This window comes from Anas platyrhynchos, chromosome 4 (genome assembly GCF_047663525.1).
Source record: "Anas platyrhynchos isolate ZD024472 breed Pekin duck chromosome 4, IASCAAS_PekinDuck_T2T, whole genome shotgun sequence".
In the NCBI taxonomy this organism is placed as follows: Eukaryota; Metazoa; Chordata; class Aves; order Anseriformes; family Anatidae; genus Anas; species Anas platyrhynchos.
Genome location: NC_092590.1, coordinates 40119699 through 40139586, shown reverse-complemented (window position 1 = coordinate 40139586; position 19888 = coordinate 40119699). Strand labels below are relative to the sequence as shown.

The 19888-nt window shown below is 43.0% G+C and overlaps 1 protein-coding gene across 1 annotated transcript; it reads left to right on the top strand.

Moving 5' to 3' along the window:
• The first annotated feature begins 2823 nt into the window (after window positions 1-2823).
• On the top strand, window positions 2824-10801 carry RAB33B (RAB33B, member RAS oncogene family). The gene is made up of 2 exons (XM_027456742.3): window positions 2824-3160; window positions 7666-10801. Exons 1-2 carry the CDS (start codon window positions 2924-2926, stop codon window positions 8107-8109), a joined length of 681 nt encoding a protein of 226 aa, XP_027312543.3. The 5' UTR covers window positions 2824-2923; the 3' UTR covers window positions 8110-10801.
• Window positions 10802-19888: the final 9087 nt, after the last annotated feature.

Sequence of the window (19888 nt, the reverse complement as noted above, 5' to 3'; positions counted from 1 at the left end):
TTCTGCATGCTCCTGACTTAGCCATAGTGAGATTGTCTGTGTAACAGCTGCATGGATTGATCTAAAAATCTTTCAACCTATTAAGTGCATTTGTACACTGCTCCAACGTAGTTGCTCCAAAATAACTGGAGAACTCTATAATGTTGTGATATACTTGAAGTTAAAATGGTGCTTTAAACACAATGGATTTTCTACTTTATGGCTGTTGGTAGAGCACTTTAAATAAGAGGATCATCTTTAAAACAAGTTTTAAGGCCAGTTTTAATTCACAAGTGAAGTGTGTCAGCAATATTTGTTCTCACATGAAGGAAGGTAGACTTGAAGTAGAACAGACTTGATTCAGTTTCTGTTTGCGAAATCCCTCACCGTGGATCAGCAGAAGTTGTGAGGGTGTAAAAACAAGCTCTTCTCCCCCGGATCTTGTATCCTTCCCTTAAGCTTCCTCTTCCCACAGCGAGCAGACTAGCTGTATTTTTGATCCAGCCAAGCTGGGACAGTCTTAAAATTTTCATACTAAAACAAGACAGTATAGGTTTTGCAGGATTTTACGTACCCAAACCTCAGCAGGTCACTAAGGCAGTTGTTTACATGAATCCCTCCATGCGTAATCTATTTTCCCACTGCTCAAAATATAGCTGATAGAAACACAACTTGTCGTCCTGCTGAGCGCCTGCCAGTGGGACTAAATGATGCGTACTGAAGGAAAAGGTTTGACCTGTAATGTTAATGGATGTGTACCGTGCTCAGGGCACTGCTTGAAACTATGAACTCTGCGCATCTGTCTGGGTAAAAGTGACTGACCTTTCCACCTCCATCTCACCTACAACTGAGGGGTTGGTGGCATCCGACCACCATGCACAGAACAGGCTGTGGCCACTGTCCCCTTCACGTTGGGAACCACCCCGAAGTTCCTGCTCTGCAGGGACTGTTCTCCAAGAGAAAGGAGTAATGGGTGGGATGGGTGAAGTCGCCTGATGTTAAATCTGGGATGATTTGCAAAATCTGATCAGGAAGTCTTATGACTGGGGTAATAGGGAAGTTTAAAAAGGACAGCTAAAACGCCCACATGTACTCATGTGGACTTCTCAAAGGGACGCTGCTGCAAGAACAAGAATGCCACCAAGGAACCTTAAGTAAATGAGAAGCTTCATTAACTCTGCTCGGGATTTTATTTTCTCCCCTGAAACAATCATGCACTCATTTAAATAAAGAGTACTTGTACCCAGAAACCTTGAGCAAAATCTCTCTCCAGGCCGCTCAGTGCCCCAACTTCCACAGGTCCCCAAAACTGGAGCCTCCCGGCCAGAAGTACTGTCAGCACCAGGATTCAGGGACACCACTGAGGCCCAGCAGGAGATTTTAGGAACTAAGCTGTCAGAAGGAGCCTCCCTAATGTCCAAACTGGACGCCTGTGAAGTCTGCAGTACAGAGTAAGGTCAAAAGTTCTGTATCTGTGAAGCCTGTGGGCAGCTTTCAGAAGCCAGATTTCAGCAGTTCTCAGAAGCATCCCCGTGCAGGCAGTGCTGCCTGTTGTGTGGCTGACAAAACAGAAGTTTGGGTTATAAACTCAGAAGGTCGTTAACAATATTTAGAGGCAAAGTCACAGGCAGGGTGCTGGGGGTGTCTGCAAAATTAGCAGAGCACAAAAACCTCTTAAGGATGCCTTCAGCCACTAGGTGGTGCATGGATTCTGCCACTGACAGTTACTGAAGTAAATGATGTTTGAAAGCCGTTTGAGAGCTCAGATCTAATTATAGCTCAATTTGGCGTAACCCAGATCAAACCTGGTTAAACGAGCTGCTGGCAGACCCTGCCGAGCAGCTGTTTAAAATCTCCTTTTAGCGTGCTAGCCAGAGCCCGGATCAGAGCATCTCCCACCAGAATCAGGAACCCTCTGCTCTTTAGCAGTTAGGCTGTGGAGACACCCTTACTGCTGCTCCCTTCCCTCAGTCATTTTACATTCTTGCTGCAAGATGGAGCAACTAGTGTCGGAGGGTCATGGGAATGCAAGGGTGGCACAGTCTCCTCATCTTCCACAAGTCGTAATTTTCCACCAGAAGTACTCCTCTTTTTTTGATGGAATGAATGGTTTGGCAGAATACACGAAGGCACCTTATCCTAGGGGAGTGCTGCAGGGCTGAGGCACCTCTCAACTACTTTGTGTTGGGGTGGTCCACAGGAATAACAAGGACTCCCCGCAGGGCTGATGCCGACTGTGCTAAGCAGCTCCTTTCTCCACGCACAGGGTTTTGATGCACTCTGGGTTGTTTTATACCACACTGAGCTGGGCACTGACACTCATCCGCCTCGGCTACCCCTTTACTCGCCTTCCTCTTGACCGTTTCAGGTACCTTAAAGGAGGCTGTAGCGAGGTGGGGGTTGGTCTGTACTCTCACGTGCCTGGTGACAGGACGAGGGGGAATGGGCTAAAGTTGTGCCAGGGAAGTTTTAGGTTGGATCTTAGGAAGAACTTCTTTACTGAGAGGGTTGTGAAGCATTGGAATGGGCTGCCCAGGGAGGTGGTGGAGTCACCATCCCTGGAGGTCTTTAAAAGACGTTTAGATGTAGAGCTTAGGGATATGGTTTAGTGGGGACTGTTAGTGTTAGGTCAGAGGTTGGACTCGATGATCTTGAGGTCTCTTCCAACCTAGAGATTCTGTGATTCTGTGACTCTGTGATTCTATTTCGTGTACGACCCCTGCCGCCCCCCTCCCCGCCTGCCGCCTCAGGCAGCGCCGCGTCCCCCACCGGCCGCCGCTCAGCGCCGGGCTCTCGCGAGAGGCGGGCGGGGCGTGGCGGTGACGTGGCGGGGCGCAGCCGCTCGCTGCCGGCCGGCGGCGGCCGTTCCCGGGCGGCGGGCGGGGCGGTTGGCGGCGGTTGGAGGCGTTGAGGGGAAGGGAGGGGAGGGGGGGACGCGGCGGCGATGATGGCGGCGGCGGCCGAGCTGGAGTCGTCGCTGGAGCTGAGCCTGCCGGGCAGCGGCAGCCTGCCCCCGGCGCGCTCCCGCATCTTCAAGATCATCGTCATCGGCGACTCCAACGTGGGCAAGACGTGCCTCACCTACCGCTTCTGCGCCGGCCGCTTCCCGCAGCGCACCGAGGCCACCATCGGCGTGGACTTCCGCGAGCGGGCCGTCACCATCGACGGCGAGCGCATCAAGGTAGCAGCGCAAAGATGCGGTGGCTCTGCGGAAAATAGTCGGTGGCCTCCCACCGAGAAGCCAAGCAGCAGTGAGCTGCCGTGTGGCAGCTGGGCTTTGTAGCGTTCTGGTGGTTTGCTGCATGCGGTGCGGGGCTGGACGGTGACAGGCCGGGTGCTTGGCTCACGTTTCGTGGGTGTTCTGCTCTGATTACAGGGTTAGCTAAAGTTTGTTCGTACAAATCCAAATGCAGTGAAAATCTGGGAGGGGAGATGAATGCTCTTTCACCTTCTTTGCACTTTAAAACATATTTTAAAAGTATATGAAACATACCCAGCTTGCCAGAGGGATGCGTAAGCACTACTTGTGATCCCAACAGCTATTTGCAGATGGAACCACTGGTTGCTTACCAGCGCAGCTTGGCTGTTGGTAGTAACATCTCTTAAGCAAAATTCCCTTCTGTACGATAGTTTGCTTCTGTGATCAAAGTTTAGCAGATGCGTGGAAAAAAGGAGCAGCAGTAGTGATGGAATTGTACTTCTGCATATGTTATCACCAGGCTTTGGAATTACAGCTGACAGGCAGCTGAAAGCTATAGTTTTGCCTTGGTCACTCACTGATTACAGATGTTGGAGAGGGGGAGGCTATCCATTTGTCCCCCGCACTTGCCATTTCTTCCATTTTTTCCATTTGCCTGTCTTCCCCTTTTTTTTAACCCTATGTCCTTTTCAATTAAAAAAGAAGCACCAGTAAGAGTCTGTTACTCTTTGCCCTTATAAAACCATTGAATAACACTTCTTTGGCTTGTAGCCGATATTCTGCACTCTCTGCTCTGTTGCTATCCAGAGCAGAAGGGAACCTCATGAGGGACACCTTCCTGTCAGCACTATCTTCTTGCCTGGCATTTTTACCACCTCTGGACTGTGCCCACAATTCTGCAGGGAATTAAAATAAATAAATAAATAAAATGATTCACAGCTCCAAGATGCTTCACATTGGTTATTGTGCCATTTTGTTACATAGGTTGTGGGAGGTGGTTTTGCAGTGTTCTTGAGGAGAAGATGCTTTTCGGACTCCTGGTTTCCCTGGAAGTTTACTTTTAGCTTTAAAATAAATAAACTTCATCATTACGGCCAGGGCTGTAACTGTTGGGAGGATGCCACATGTCATTGAGCACACACCAATTTTTATTCTTTGCCACCTCTTCTTGCTCGTCTTTGCCTTTCTTTCTCATAGCATCTCCCCAGCAATGCCTGTTGAACCAGGAAAGAGAGGAGGTGAGATGAGCCGAATGGCTGCTGTTCTGGTTGTGCCCTGAAGGGCCAGGCCCTCAGAGCAGGGGAATTTTTCCTCGTGTTTTGAAAGAGAGTATTAATCGGTTTCTTCTCATTCCCTCTTCTCCCTTCCCCCAGCCAGCTGGATGGTCATTCTTGTGCTGCTACAGTACAGAGAGCGTTTCCCTTGCAGCTGGAAAAACGCTGTGTCATTGGCAGTAATACAAGCACAGTTCTTCTCGCCGGGGGTCTCCCACACAGTTTTTTAGAATTCAAGGCATAGGGACGAGTGTATTCCTGTGTAGCTTATACAGTAGGCTCACAGCTTCGTTTGAAACAGCAATGCCTAGATGTGAGGAATAGAATAAAATTTTCAACAAACACTGCATTCTGGATTTCCCTCTGCCTAAAATGACCTACACACTGAAAATCGAAGAAAACAATGATGTCACTCTTTACTGACCTACATTAAAGGAGCAAAGGATGCAGATGAAATTCAAAGAAGAAAGTCCAAACATCGTGTTCTGCTCTTTTGAGCTGTTGGCATTTTTTTTCCATCTTTTAAAGGAGGCATAGTTTATCATTTTGTTTTTATTAAAGGGCAGTTGTGTTTTTACCAGCATTTATAAGCCATGCACGCTAAGGGAGTCCTTGCGCAGAAAACAATCTTTCTTGGATCCACAAAAAGGAGTCAGAAGGTGGGAGGTGGTAGCTGGGTTGATGTATTTAATACCATTTGTCTTTCCTAGGGAGTGTGACAAAGTGGTTCTGTCCTCAGTTTTTATTAGTTGAATTAAGCTGTTAAACCAGATTTTCAAAGCCCATGTTTTAAAGGGCTGTTATAATAAGTGTGCCTCCTTGATGATGGATGGTATTTAAATAATCATGAAACAATAATCTTAATGTTAATTCATCAGTGCACATCTCTAAAAGTGATCCTTCCCAGTGTTTCTCAGTAGAGCAAATATTTTTGTGGAGGGGAGAGTGTGTCAGAAATGGGATAGTCTGCTCAAGTTCACCTGGTGAGAGGAACAAAGAAACTTCTGAAGTGTAAAACCTTCAGTGTTGGGAAAGTATTATTTGAGATGACACATTTCAAGTTTGAAAGCTGCATGGAAATAACATTTAGGAGGAGCTGTTGCTTCAGCTTAACTCGAAAGATATGTAAAGCTTTAATTTAATTTCCTCTTCTCTACCCAAGGCTGACAATAAGCTTGTGGATCTGTGCTTGACCGAAGCGTGACCGACTTCTGCTCTCTGAGTGAGGTGGGGAGAGAAGCATAACCTCAGAGTCTGCAGCTGCTTCTGAAAACAAACTGCCTCTTTACATTAGATTTGTATAATGTTCTGGGAGATTATATAGTGATTCCTCACCTTTTTGTTGTCTTGACTATAAGCAACAACTCAGCCAGTGATTTTTTTTTTCTTTAATTTGTCATAGCCCAAATTAATGATTTTTTTTTCCCCCCATGAATCTCCTGACTTTATAATATTCTGGTAGTGCATAGTACTAGAATTATCTCTCAGCTGGGTAGGTGAATGAGTCTTACCCATAGGTGTAAATATAGGTGCCCATATTTAATCTAGTTCTCTAGGCTGCCTTTACATCTCTAGGCTGCCACAGAGATGCAGTCAGCTGTGTTCAGAGCACAACAGAGTTGGCAAAAAGGAGGTATTTGCTCTAGGATGATGTAACTTGCAGCTGACTACCACTGTCTTCAGTCAGAGGCTAGGGTGCCTTGCCTTGCTTTTCTTCATAATCTTAATGACGCTTTTAGAAGCGGTACATGGATCTTATAAGTCTGTTGATCAGAAGCTGCAAATAACTGGACTAGACTACAGAGTCCAAGCTGTTCTATCGTTTTCATGTAAAGTTTCTGTTCCCCTGATCAAACCAGTAACTATCATTTCCACCAGTTCTGGTCTGAGGTTTTTCTTGAGCTTGGGTGACCAGAGTTGAACGTAATATTGCAGAAAAAGTCACACCATCCTGAAATATCACTTACTATTTTTCCTTCACACTAGTGATTCATAACATCCTGTGATTGACTCGTGTATGTGGATCATCATCCATTTTAGTCGTTTCCAAACGGATGAATCCTGCACTTTCAGGAGAAGTCTTTATCATTAGTCTGCGTTATCAAGGCTTTGCATCTCTTCCTGTTCAATTTCACCCTATTCCTACTATTCCAGATTATTTTTCTATATGGTACTGTAACTCACCTGTCTGTCAGGGATACATCTTAGCTTCTTGCCATTAGCAGGTTTCTCTAGCACCTTGTTTCCATTTTTTATGTCAAAGTCAGTAGTAAAAACTGTAAAGAAATCAACTTTCAAGACACTTAGAATTTCTGAGTAAGTTTTTACTGAAACATCTGGATCAAAGGTATGCAGAACTGTGTGCACGGGAGTTTTCATCAAGGGAAAATATTGGCCGTACCTTTCTGTGGTGGTTTTAGGAATAGATCTCAGTAGTGTTTGAGAGCATTTCACTTATTAAAGGTTTTTGTCTGTAACACTGACTGAATAGGTTTTGAACAAATATGAGTTCAGTCTGTTTAGGATAGAATAGCGCATACTTGGAAATAACAATATCATGATAAACAGAAGTTTTGTGCTTTTTTTTTTTTCTTATGCATGGTTTATGCTACAAAGCACAGTATGGTCCTAGCTTATGTATTAAATAAGTTTGAAATTCATAGGAGAGTTTAATTCTAATAGGCTACAGAAACAGACTTCTTTGTCCTGTTTATTTTGTTTTCGTTGTTCGCGCATGATTTGATTTATTCCTACTTCTCATGAGTCTACCACAATACACAGTTAACTTCATGATAAGAACAATGCTTTGGGGAAGATGACATTATTTTTTTGGCAATAAAATATCATGTCAGCTGAGAGTTATGCTGTGAAGTATTTTGTTTTGTCAAAGAAAAGCATAACTGACAAGATTTCAGTATTTGTTTTTGTAAAAATCTTACAAAATACCTGCTTCAATAAACCTTCAGAAATTTGTACTTGTGTTCAAGCTGCATCTTAATTTCTTTGTAGCTTCAGTTGTGAGCAGGCGGGTTTGGAAGCAACAATTTCTGAAATTGCATAAAAGCAATAATTTTTTCAGCACAAACTTTTCAGTATGATTAATTCTGAAGAGCATTTTCCTGTAATTTCATGACTTTCCTAGCTATGGGTAATAGGTGTTATTTTCTAGCAAAAGTAATAAAACATTTTTTTCTCTTGTTCTTCCGTTTTCAGATCCAGCTATGGGATACGGCAGGCCAGGAGCGCTTCAGAAAGAGCATGGTGCAGCACTATTACAGGAACGTACACGCTGTCGTGTTTGTGTATGATATGACAAACATTGCCAGTTTTCACAGTCTGCCATCATGGATAGAAGAATGCAAACAACACCTCCTTGCCAACGATATACCACGGATTCTTGTTGGAAATAAATGTGACCTGAGAAGTGCTATTCAGGTACCTACGGACTTGGCCCAGAAGTTTGCTGATACTCACAGTATGCCGTTATTTGAAACCTCTGCCAAAAACCCCAATGACAATGACCATGTGGAGGCCATATTTATGACGCTGGCTCACAAGCTTAAAAGTCACAAGCCATTAATGCTTAGTCAACCCCCAGATCGTGATCAAATACATATAAAGCCTGAACCAAAACCTGCCATGACCTGCTGGTGTTAAATCTCGCTATTTATTAGCTCTCACCTTGTCTTGTTTGCAAATGCTCCAAAATTATGATCTTGACACAGATCCAGGGTTTGGTAGCAATTATAGGAAATCTTTTTGGCACTTTACTGTGTTTTTTTTTGTTGTTCTTTTGTTTGTTGTTTGTTTGTTTTTTTTTTTTTTCTGGTGTAGATGTGCCCGTCTCATTTTCTTGCACTTTGTAGTCGTACTTTCTGAATTACTGAAGTTTCACTATAAATATACAGGAATGTAAACTTTCAAGTGAAGTATTGACAAAGCAATTCTTCTTGAGCTCTTGCTGCCTGAGATCGTTTTTGTCACTTGTGGTAAAGCTATATATAGTAAGACAGTTTACTAACACTTCTGGTTGCTACTTGCATTGGAATAATGTAGGAGGAAAAGTGTTTTGGGACAGCCGGATAGCCTGATTTTTTCAGGTCAGTGAGTGGAGAGATGGGGAGATTTTTAATGTCTGAAGGAATATTTGATGACTGCTAGCAAGCTGATAAGCAAATACCTACTTATTTAAAAAATAAACAAGCAACAGGACTGTCAGATAAAGTCTGGGCTTCAGTGTAAGTGCAAACTGCTGGCTTTCATGGCATGTCATTCCATTGTAAACTTTGTCTGTTTCTTCATGGCAGTGGTAAGAGAATCGACAAACTTGTCCCTACCTCTAGACAATTAACTGATAACTTAAAAGTCCATTAATTTTTCATAATTAACGTGTAAGACTAAACTATGCATTCCTTCATACAAAAAGTCCTTTAGCACAGGATATGGGGGAAAATCTGGGACTAGAACTACCAACAGCCTCTCTGGCCTTACCAAAACTTCAATATTCAGTGAGGACTGACTTCTAAGGATGCTGTGTTTGAGTTGTGTCCCAGTGTAACTGAAAACACTTAAGAAACTAAGAAATGGAGAGAGGTTGCCAGAAGTGTAACGGTTTGCAAAGATACATGTTTCAGAGGATGCTAGTGTTGATGCTTTTCAACTGTCTTGAGAAAAACACCATTTGACAAACCAACTTGATAACATTTTAAGGATGAAAATGCTTAGGACAGAATGTTACTTCTCATGCCCGTTTTGATGTACAAAGTTGTGCCTTATTTATTGAAAATGTCAAGGCCACCATAGTCTAATAATCTGTATTGTTCTGTGCTAGAATATGTGAAGGCTTCTGTGCAAAGGAACTACCAGCTTCCGTAACTGAAGGTCGATTTGCTTGCATAATGGTAAGACAGTATCATCCATTTAAAGAGTAGGGAATATGGGTTTTACTTTAAATACGTATCAATGCAAAATAAATTAGATTCTGAAATACAGAGAAAGTCTGCCAAATCTGTTACAGATTTTTGGCTCATGTCATGGCTGTAAGTTGGGCATCCGTGGCATTACTAATGTGAGTTAGTAATTGCTCTTCTAGACCCATTTTCTTCTGTGTTCTCATAATTGCAGCCATTTCATTCAGTTCTTTTCTGTGAAGGTCAAGTTTCATAGCAAAAATGGTGCTAGGTTGCACACAGCTACATAATGTGAAGTGTAATCCATAGAATTCAGTCTGTGACTTTGTATGCCACGATCAAACAATATTTTCTGACTTAATTTTTAAAGGAATTTAAGTAAAAACGAAGATTTTTGATTTGCAGTGTACTGGAAACTAAATATAAGCCCCAGTTTAGAAGTCACCATCCTAATGATTATTAGAAACAAAATACTGAAGCAAGCTAACTTTTGAACTATTAAAATTACTAAGGTCTAAATCCTATTGCAAGTGTTTTATAGATAAAGGGAAAAATGCATTGATTTTTTTTTTCTTCACACTTAGAAATAGCATTAAATTTGGCCTAATATGTTTAGGATGCTTAAAAATAATCTAAACAAAATATAATATTTTTTCCATATAAAGCTGCTACAACTATGACAGTAATTTTGTTTATGCAACAGTTGTTAAAGGGAATTTTTGTATTCACTCTGAACCTTTTATGACTAGAATTTTGTTTTACAGTCCTTTCAGAAACAATCAGCTTTTTAACATGAGTTTCCTTAATATTTTTCTTTTTTTTAAAAAAGGATTGATCTTACACTTATGTGTATAATATTATAAATAAACATGGTTTACAGTCCTCTTGGACAATTTATTTTTCACTCACATTCTTACTCATTTTTCTCAAAAGTATCAATCTTATCTATTTGTATAGTACTAAGTATGTCAGCAAACTTTTTTTTTTTCTAATAAAAAACAGAATGAAGAATTCCAAAGTCAGTCAGTCAGTCAGGTTGGGAGCTGAGGTAAGGAAATTATGTAGGTACAGTGTTAATGTTAAATTTGATATCAGACATCTGCAAATCTGTTAAGCTTTGAGTTATTCGCAACCTGTAAATAAGAGCCCTCATGTCATTAAAATTGTGTAAAGAAAATGTTTTAACTATGTAATCTTGTCTTCAGCGCATAGCATGTTTTAACGGTTCTGCCATAAAGGTAATGTGGTCATTGATTCAGGATTCAGTGTGCTTCCTGGCTTTCAGTAGTAATGTTCTGCCCACAGAATCGATGTCAAAAGTACCAACTACTTTGTATACATATTTTCACCTTACCAAATTGTAAAGTTGGGTTATTTTGTATGTGTTGGGGAGGGTAAGACACAATCCCAGAAACCTAATAAACTGGCTTTGCCACAAACTGTTATCACTTCTTTTCAGTAATTGTTCTAGGAATTATGATACCAATTCTTACAGTAAAATCCACAATAAACTGTGATAAGCAAGGGAGGTAAAAGGGTTCTTATTTTTTTGTATGTGTGGCTAACAATTTTTGTGAAAGACTGTCACAGTACTTGGACTACTGTCACTCCTCTCTTGCAAGGTCTCAAGAGTTGTTTCGGAGCATCTGAAACACCCACATGATGCTTCAGAGTGTGTTCTGGACTTATCCGAAGTTCTAGAAAACTGCCAATTACTGGCCCCTCAGTACACATCAAGACCCTTATGGAATCTTTGTCATTTCTCATAGGCTTACCTCATTTCTCATAGTCTTAGCTTTCTGAATGAAAAAATGCTCTTAACTTCAGATACAGCTTAGTTCTTTCAAAAAATAGTCTTGCAGGCTTCCATAGATGTATGCAGACGCGCACACACAGCAAGGTTTCAATTCCAATTGATGTTAAGTGGGCTTCTTGGTAAATATCGTAGCCTGTTCGCCCAGATACGTAAGAATATTCATACATCTTTGGTGTTATCTTGTACTATTTCACTATCTATGTTCTATCTATGAATTTATTCTATTTCCATACATAATAAAAAGTCTATTTAAAACAAAAAGCTAGAACACATTTTGGAGATGTTTTGCATCTTTCAATATGATTGGAGTTCTCACTGATCAGACTTAATTCTACTGAATGACTTTGAAAAAATGTATTTATTGAATGTATTTGCTCTATGCTTGTGGAGCAACGGAATGACCAGAAAGGACCTTGGTAGACAAACCATCAATGTGATTCAATGGTGAATCCTCACCTTAGATTGGCACTATATTCCATTACACTACTTGGGAAGAAAGCTACCTTCAAATTAGGAAGGCAGAAGAATGACATGCAAACTTTAAATGTGTCTTAGTATTCGTACATATGCTTACTTGCTGCACATTTGAGTTTTCTTGGTGTTTCCATTTCTCCTTTACTTCATTGTGAAGCTATGACCAAGAAGCATCAAAATACATGGTGCTTTTTTATGTGTACTGTAATCTCTCCCAATCAAAAAAAAAGCCAATCCCATAAAGGGTCTAAAGTACACATCCATCAAAGCATGTGAAAGCTGAAATAGCTCCACCCTTGTGTGGTGGTTTTACCCAGCTGGGCAGCTGAGTTCCACCACAACTGCTCTCTCACTCCCCCTCCTCAAAGGGAAAGGGGGAGAAAATGCATGGAAAAGGGCTCAAGGGTTGTGATAAGGACAGGAAGATCACTCAACAATTATCGTCATGGGCAACACTGACTCAGTATGGGGAGATTAATAGAATATATTACCTAGTCTAGCTACTAACGAGCTAGAGCAGTTAAAAAACCAACCAAACAAACAAACAAAAAACCAACTACAAATTATAAATGATAATAAAAAATATAAACACCTTCCCCGTATCCACCTTCTTCTCCCTCCTCTCTGAACAGCACAGAAGAACACGGAATGGGGGCTGCGGTCAGTCCCTAACTCTTTGTCTCTGCCACTTCTTCACGGTCACTCTCTGCCTCTGCTCCACACGGGGTCCCTCCCAGGGGATGCCATCCTTCCCAAATTGAGCCTGTGGGGGCTGCCCACAGGCAGTAGCTCTTCAAGCACGGCTCCCACATGGCTCTGTACCCCTGCAGTCCCCTGCTACCAAAACCTTGCCATGTAAGCCCAATGAGCTTTGCCATTTTTCCCAGCTTTATAAAGCAATAATTAAAAAGACAATTTTCCAGCTGTGGTGAGAGAAGTTGAGAACATGCAATGAGCTATTGTCTTTCACTTTACTTCATCTCTGGCATGCCTTCACAATCTAAAAATTAATTAACATCTAATTTTGATTGACATGGTTAATATGGGAGTCCATAGAAGAACTTAGATAGAGCCAGTCCCTTCTTGGTGAATATTTTCACTTCCACAAGAAAATGGCAGTCTGGTTTTGTACGAAAATCAACATCCAACAGCAATGTAATATTAGATTTGTAGATAACATAAGAAATTGACATTACTGCAGGAAAACTTAAATGCTCATTCCAGTCTGGATCGTAGTTAACACTGAAGTCTGTTGAAGAGAGACCTGTAAGGAGAACAAGTGCCTGCATGTCATTTCTTCATGCTGCACTCACAAGAACTCTGGAGTTTGAGGTGGGGATGAGAAAAGGGAGTGTTTGTTTTTTTGTTTTGTTTTGTTTGTTTGTTTGTTTTGTTTTGTTGTTGTTGTTTTGGTTCACATTGCATGTCCAAAGGAAGACTTACTTATTCATATGGCTGAATGGAGTCATCAGTGAGGCCTGTGAAGCGACATTGATAGGGAAAGACTTGCTGCTGCTTTCAAGTGACCGCTTGGGATTCACTGAGATCTGTGCAGCCAGTCAGCTGCAAAATCAGAATCAAAGAGGCTGACGTGTGTTTCTGAAGGCAGCTCCTTGTAGTTTAGAAAGATACTCCCACAGCCCAAAGAAAGGCACGTAAAAGCAGCTGGAGATGCAGGGACTGAATGCAGTAACTGAAGTCAATAATTGTGTTCAGTGCAGCTATTATCCACATGTATTATTTTCTGTCTGTGTTAAATCGCCTCTGGTTAAGGAGAATTTTGAATTGTAGAAAACTTATAATTTAAAATTAATGAAAAGCAAATTTCCCAGCAGTATCACTGCTCATTTAAAGAAACCCGTTAGCCGCTTTGCTTCCATTCTATTCTTCTCACCCCTGGAAAACAACCCAGAATTGATGTAATCTGACAGAGGTACAGTGACAATCATTGACCAGAGACAGGCTGTTGCAACTCGGAGCTTGACAGCAAGAATGTCAACTGGAGTCTTAGGGTAATCAGGTCTCTCTGGTAGCACCCATACATACTCTTTGTGTCTTGGTACCAGCAGAGACATTCCAGGTTTGGGCTGGGCTCCATTAAGACACCTGTAAGGTGCCCCTAGCCATGGCAGCAATAGCAGGTCAGCCTGCCAGCAGCTCAGAATTTACCAAGAGTGCTGTGCTTGCCTCCAGCAACGTTTTTATTTGTTTTGATGCAGGTGGCACAACTTGCAGCTCACCTTACATCAGCTGCATGAAAGCTTGTATTGCCAATCACAAACGTTCAAAAGAAGCAGCCTCGTTTCTCTTTCCCTAATTTAATGATAAAGATTGGCTTTGAAATAAATGATCAATCTTAAAAAAAAAAAAAAGGAAAGAAAAAAAAGAAATAAAGTGGGGAGTATGTTTTAGATTCCTGTCTGTTTGCATCTTATTTTGAAACCAGTAGGGTGCATTTGGGTCTCATGTTTTCTGTTTCCACAAGGAGATGGATTCTGAAAACATAGTTTGCTTACAAAATAAAAAAATACACAGACTAAAACCAACAGAATCTTCAGGTATTTACTTGATTCCGGAGAACTGAGGAAAAACAACTGTATTTAACAATACTTAAGAGCTCAAGGAGCCTCTCTCTCGTATCTACCCATCATAATCCACCTTACTATACAGCACCTTCATGTTAGGTCCTGTTTTAAAGCATGTAACTGAGTTTTTAGCACTGCCCCTTGCCTATCTGCCAGGCTGTGCTTCAGGTGGAGGGGTGGTCTGACATATGTAAAAGCCTGGTCAACCCCACACACCCATGTAGGAAAAAAAAAAAAAACAACTAATCCAGAGGGGGTTAGGTGTTGCTGTTCTTGCCTGTAGTTCTCAGTTGCTTTGCTTATTCCAGGAAGGGCACACAATGAGGAATAAGGTTAAACGTGCCCTAAAATGTGTGCAACAACTTTTCTATTTACTTCAAGATATTTTTAACCCACTCAGAAGTTGGAAGCAATAAAGGACTCCTGGCTTCAGCAGCTAACGATTCAGCTGCGCATAAAAAGAGCATTTGCTAATCAGAGGGGTTTTGAGTTCCTGTGTATGATTATTCATCCGCATCACTACCACGAAGTACTAACTTCAATGCCGAGCTGATATTTGAGTCACTGTGATGCTACTGTGAAAAAGCACAGCGTTGGCAGCCCTTGTGATTGGCATGTATGCCTTGCAATGGCTGTGCTTTCCTCAGACTGCAGCAGCATCTAAAGCTAGTTTCTACAGTTTCTGTGATATTAAACATCTATGTATGTGATTTTTATATATGACAATAGCATATATTAGAGGCACAGGAGTGATTTCTGTCACCTTTTCTGCTGCACTGCTCTGTGGGCAGCTCAGAAAGGCTCCTAAAACTCCTCAGGGATGCAGCCTCCTGTACAAAGCCCGGCTCATGCCAGTGAGGGAGCGTGGCCATGGGCGCGAAGCTGAAAAAACAGGGGAAGGAACAGCCAAGAGGCAGTGCCTGGTGCATGCGAGCTGATGGGTCGTATTGTTTGAGGCTAAACCCCACAGATACAGCAACTGAGTGATTAAAAAGTGTATTTAAAAGGATGTAGTGGATCAGAATATAAGTATGAAATATGATATATGACATATGGTATATGATATATTTAATAAGAACTTCAGTATGTTTTGTTTGTTTGTTTGTTTTTAATTAATACTAGCTATTAATGTCACGTCCATTGAAAAGACACACATTTCTGGAAGTATCCAAGCTGTAATTAAAAAAAAAAAAAAAAAAGACACTGCAACAATTCATAAAGGTACTCCACGAAATGCAAGTGAAACTGTGTAGATTTTGTGTGTGTTTCAATCAACCAGATTTACCTGAAGCGGTGCAGGACAAAGCAGTTGCTTTTTTTCCAGAAAACTGTTAAGGAAGAGTAGGAAATGATGTTTGATTTCATAGGCTTGCCCTGCTCACATAAGAATTAAGACTAAGGACTTTTCCCCATACTTAAACACTGCTTGTACTGGAGAAGAAACCACTACAGTAAATCATACGGACTGAGTCCAAAAAGGGTATGCTGTGCTCTGGTAGTATTACCTGGTTTTCTGTTGTCTTTAAAAGCAAAGAAGATCAAACCTCCCTCCTTTCAAGTGCAGGCCAATGCCTCATTCTGTTTTCAGCATATCACTTTATTTTGATCACTACTACTTCTGTGTTTTCCTGGCTCTTTAAAAGCTCTCTTTGGAAGTCTTCATTTGGCTAGTGGCTACCATTACATCTGCATGTATTACAGGTTAACAGAAAAGAAGGAAGCAATGAGCCAAGGAGATTCATGCAAGAAATTGCTTCAACAGAGCCACCGAGACCAAGCAAAGGCTTTGGTAAGAAAACTTCGATTTATCGAGCCAGATAATTGTTTTGCTGTAAACTGGTACCCTTGTGTAGTAAATGTATCAGACATTTTTCTCTAAGAAACAAGTAATATGTAATCCTGGAGTCATTTCCCTACCTGTAGTGAAGTCTGACTTGCATTTTCAGGTGCTCTATGGTAGAACTGAGAGGTATATGGCTCATGCAGTGCTGTGATTTTTGTCCTTTGGCTTCTCACTGGTTTTTGCCAGCCCAATGGAAACATCTTTGTGTCCACTGTGGTGACTCCTTTCCACTGCCACGACCCTGAACTCTGGTAGATGTCCTCGTGGCAGGGGAGGACAAACAGCAGTGGAGCTGGCAAACTGTGAGCCTCAACCTGCACATTGCCGGCAAACTGTGCCCAGGGTGTTCCACGTTGGTCTGAAACCTTTGGTTCTGTTTCTGCCTGAAAATTTGTGTTATAAAGTATGCTCAAGGAAAAAAGTACATCATCACGACTGTCGGACAGCACCATGTAAGCACTGGACTGCCAGAGTGGAAGTGAAGTTGCAAAAAAACAAAACCTCAAAGCCACCAAGAAGGTAGTTGTCAAAAATGTGCCTGAAGCTGGTCTCTCATCCCCACGTTTCTGAGCAGGAAATGGCCTCAGCAAATACTTTGCTCTTAGTTGAACGTTAACTCGCAGGAACAGCTCCCCTGATTAACCTGCTGATTACACCGTCTGATTAGTGACGCCGTGCTGGTGGCGATGCTGGCATCCTTCAGCTGCAGAGCCCGGGCATCCTGCAGGCTTGTGCTGTGTGCTGGGCAATGAAGAAGCATTTTTGCTAAGCTTACCCAAGGTAGAAAAGCATTTCTAAATGTAAAAGTCATATCTTTAACAAATACAAACAATGCTACGTGAGGTGAGCATGACCTGCTTGATGGCTGTATGATTTTGCTGTGCAGGATGTGTAGCCAGGGAATGTGATGCCTTTCAAAGGAGTTTTCTACCATGCCCTAGAAAAGAGCTGGATGTTTGGACTCGGAGAGACATGAGGCACATTTGCAAGTACCATTCTTCTCCAGAATGCCTTTAGTTACACTTCCCAGTGGTGGAAGCACAAGGTGCTTGCAAACAATGTGCAGCACCTGTGTGTGCAGGGAGTTTGAAGGCAGACCAGGCTGGGAGCTTAGCTGGGCGCTGGACGTGTCCTTTTTTCCCCCAGGCTTTGCGCACGTTGTCCTGCCGGCGCTGTGCTGCGGTGCACCAGCTGTCAGCACCACTGCTGGATGCCAGGCCACATCCTGGCGTGTGTCTGCGCTTCCCTGCCCTCCCCACAGCAAAAAGGGCAGCCTTTAGGGGCGGGGAGGCAGCAGGGCAGCAGCTCCAGCTACTAGCGGCTTGCCAAGGGGAAAAAGCCTGTGGGGAATAATTGCCTCGAAGCCTTTCTGCTGGAGGTGTTGTGGATGTGTTTGTGTACAACAAAATCCATCTGACTTCCATCAGAGAAAGCTGGGGGTGAGGCAGTGCATGAAATGTCCCTGGAGAGCCTGCCAGGCTCTCGGGGGGAACCATAGCTCGCATGTGGAACGGGCTACTAAATATAGCACCGGGCTCCGCAATCACAAATAAATATATTTTCTGCAGTGCTAACCAATGAAATCGGTATACAGTTTGCACCGGTTTCCACTGTGCAGCCGTTTCTTTTCTAGCAGCTCTCCTTTTGTAGCAGAATCGTTGGCATTGTGTAGCTGTAAGGGATTCTAGGTGCCTTCATGCTGGCATGGTGACAGCAGTGCTGCAACTGCACCGTGGAAAGATCAGCAAAACCCATTTGAAAAAGAAGTATCCAGGCATCGAGAGCTTTATAGGTGCTGCTGCAGCAATTGCAAATGTTTAGTTTAGAAGTAGGACAGACATACTGCTCTTTTACACACCCAACCTCCTGTATATGCTGAGAGGGCTGTTTCCAAGCCAAAGCAGCACCTCCTGCAAGGGCAGGGCTCTGCGGGGGGCATCCTGCCACTAAATGCCACCGCTCGGCTGCTTCCCGAGCAGAGCAGGAGGAGCAGCCAGCTCCTCGGTGTGTGTACCAGCGACGTGCCAGCAGAACCTGACTTGCCCCGGCCTTGCTCGCATCCTCCCCGCAGGCCCGGTGCTGCTTTCATAACCTCCTCGCTTCAGGAGTTACCGCTCAGAGCTGGTGAAAACATTTCTGGATTAGGGCAAGGACTGCTGAAGTTTATTCTTCGCATGCTTGCCATAAAATCGAATTAATTTCTCTGTTCAACCAGATGCTGAACACCGGTGACTCACGCCAGGCATGCAGCACCCCATAGCCTAAGGCACAGTCACGGCCCAGTACCCCCAGCCAGGGCTGTAACTTCCACCCAGTGGCGGTGCAGTGGCTGAGCAGGGCGTTTAGCAACAAAATACTTCCAGCAAGTTACTCCCTCAGAGGCAAAAAATCTCTTTTAAACAAAAAAAGAATCAAAGCCAAACTGTTTTCAGGTGTTAGCAATCACAGTGACTCTCCCAGAGAGTGGTACTTCTCCTTAATGGATGAGAGCAGCAGTTTGTGTTAATCAAGGTGGGGAAAAGTCATCACAGGCTGTTTGGAGCCATGCCAGAAGCAGCTGAGGATGGGAAAAGGCATGCTCAGTGCTTTGATGCTTGCTGACAGGCACTGCACCACAGAATAAGGCACAGCACCGCTTTTTGCCTCATGTTGCCAATTACTATATTAAAGGCAAATAATGTTTTTAAAAAAAGTCAAATACAGGCAGGTTTAAGTTGAAAGTAGATTCCAACTAACTGGCCAATTACCTGTAGTTAGTGGGTTTGGTGCTACCATTTTGTGAGTTTTTAATTGAATAGTTTTCCTCCAGCCCCTACAAATGCAAGTAGGAAAACCTCAGGCAGATAGAGGCTGGAAACATCATATGAAATCCTTTTTATCTGTGATCTCTAGATCCCTGGTTGCTGTTGGTTTTTTATTTTTATTTTCCTCATAGGTATTGCAATGCAGATGGACAACTGTATACGTACAAAGTTTAATTTTATTTAGCCCTGCTAGAGCAAACAGAAGCAGAGTTGCTGCTTTCTTCCCCAGAGCAGAGCTAATTTAGATGAGAGAGGAAGGAGCTGCAAACAGAGGTGCCAGCAGGCTTTGAGGCCACTGCTTCATCTCTGGAGCTCTGCTGCAGGCACCAGGCAGCTGGGAGGCTGCAGGCAGAGCGCCACCTCCCCAGGGTGGCTCCCACAGGGCCCCCATGTTTTTGTCAGGTAGCCAAAGGCAGGGGTACAGCACCCAGCCCTTTGGGACAGACATACAGCCAAGGCTTCGGAGACACGTGCCTCAGAGGCCCACATGGTGTCCTCCCACTTTCTCAAGAGGAGAACTTGCCTTCCCAGCCCTGCTCGGATGGATGTGCTGGACTAACCCCTGTGGCGGGATAAATGATCCACCACTTCATGTTCAATGCCTGCAGGTGAGGTGTTTGTTCAACAGGCGCATCTAAGCCTATCTGGAAATGAACCATAAAGCACGGAGGGGAATTTTATGCACCTCAGGAGCCAGTGCAAGTTGACTGGGAGCTGTAGGTGGTTCAAACAGAGGACCTTGAACCTGAACTATAACACAATTTAGCAGAACACGCCCCAAAATAACCATTTTTTAAAAAAACTTTCAGTCTCCACTGTCAAAATAGAGAAACTCCAAACTGAATTCAAAGTAGGTAAGTTACTCTGTAAGAGGAGCTACTGCAACTATTGTACTTCAAGCACTCATCACTAAATCTAACTGTACGTAGACATGAACACAACCCAGAAACACCGTTTTGACAGAGGTGTCCGAATGACATTGGCAAAGCTTCATACCGTTAACT

What these genes read in the sequence shown, in the direction of transcription:
- RAB33B (XM_027456742.3), top strand. Translation starts at nt 2,924, where the DNA reads ATGATGGCGGCGGCGGCCGAGCTGGAGTCGTCGCTGGAGCTGAGCCTG. An exon ending in TCGACGGCGAGCGCATCAAG is followed by an intron (nt 3,161 to 7,665) that starts GTAGCAGCGCAA and finishes TTCCGTTTTCAG; the next exon opens with ATCCAGCTATGGGATACGGC.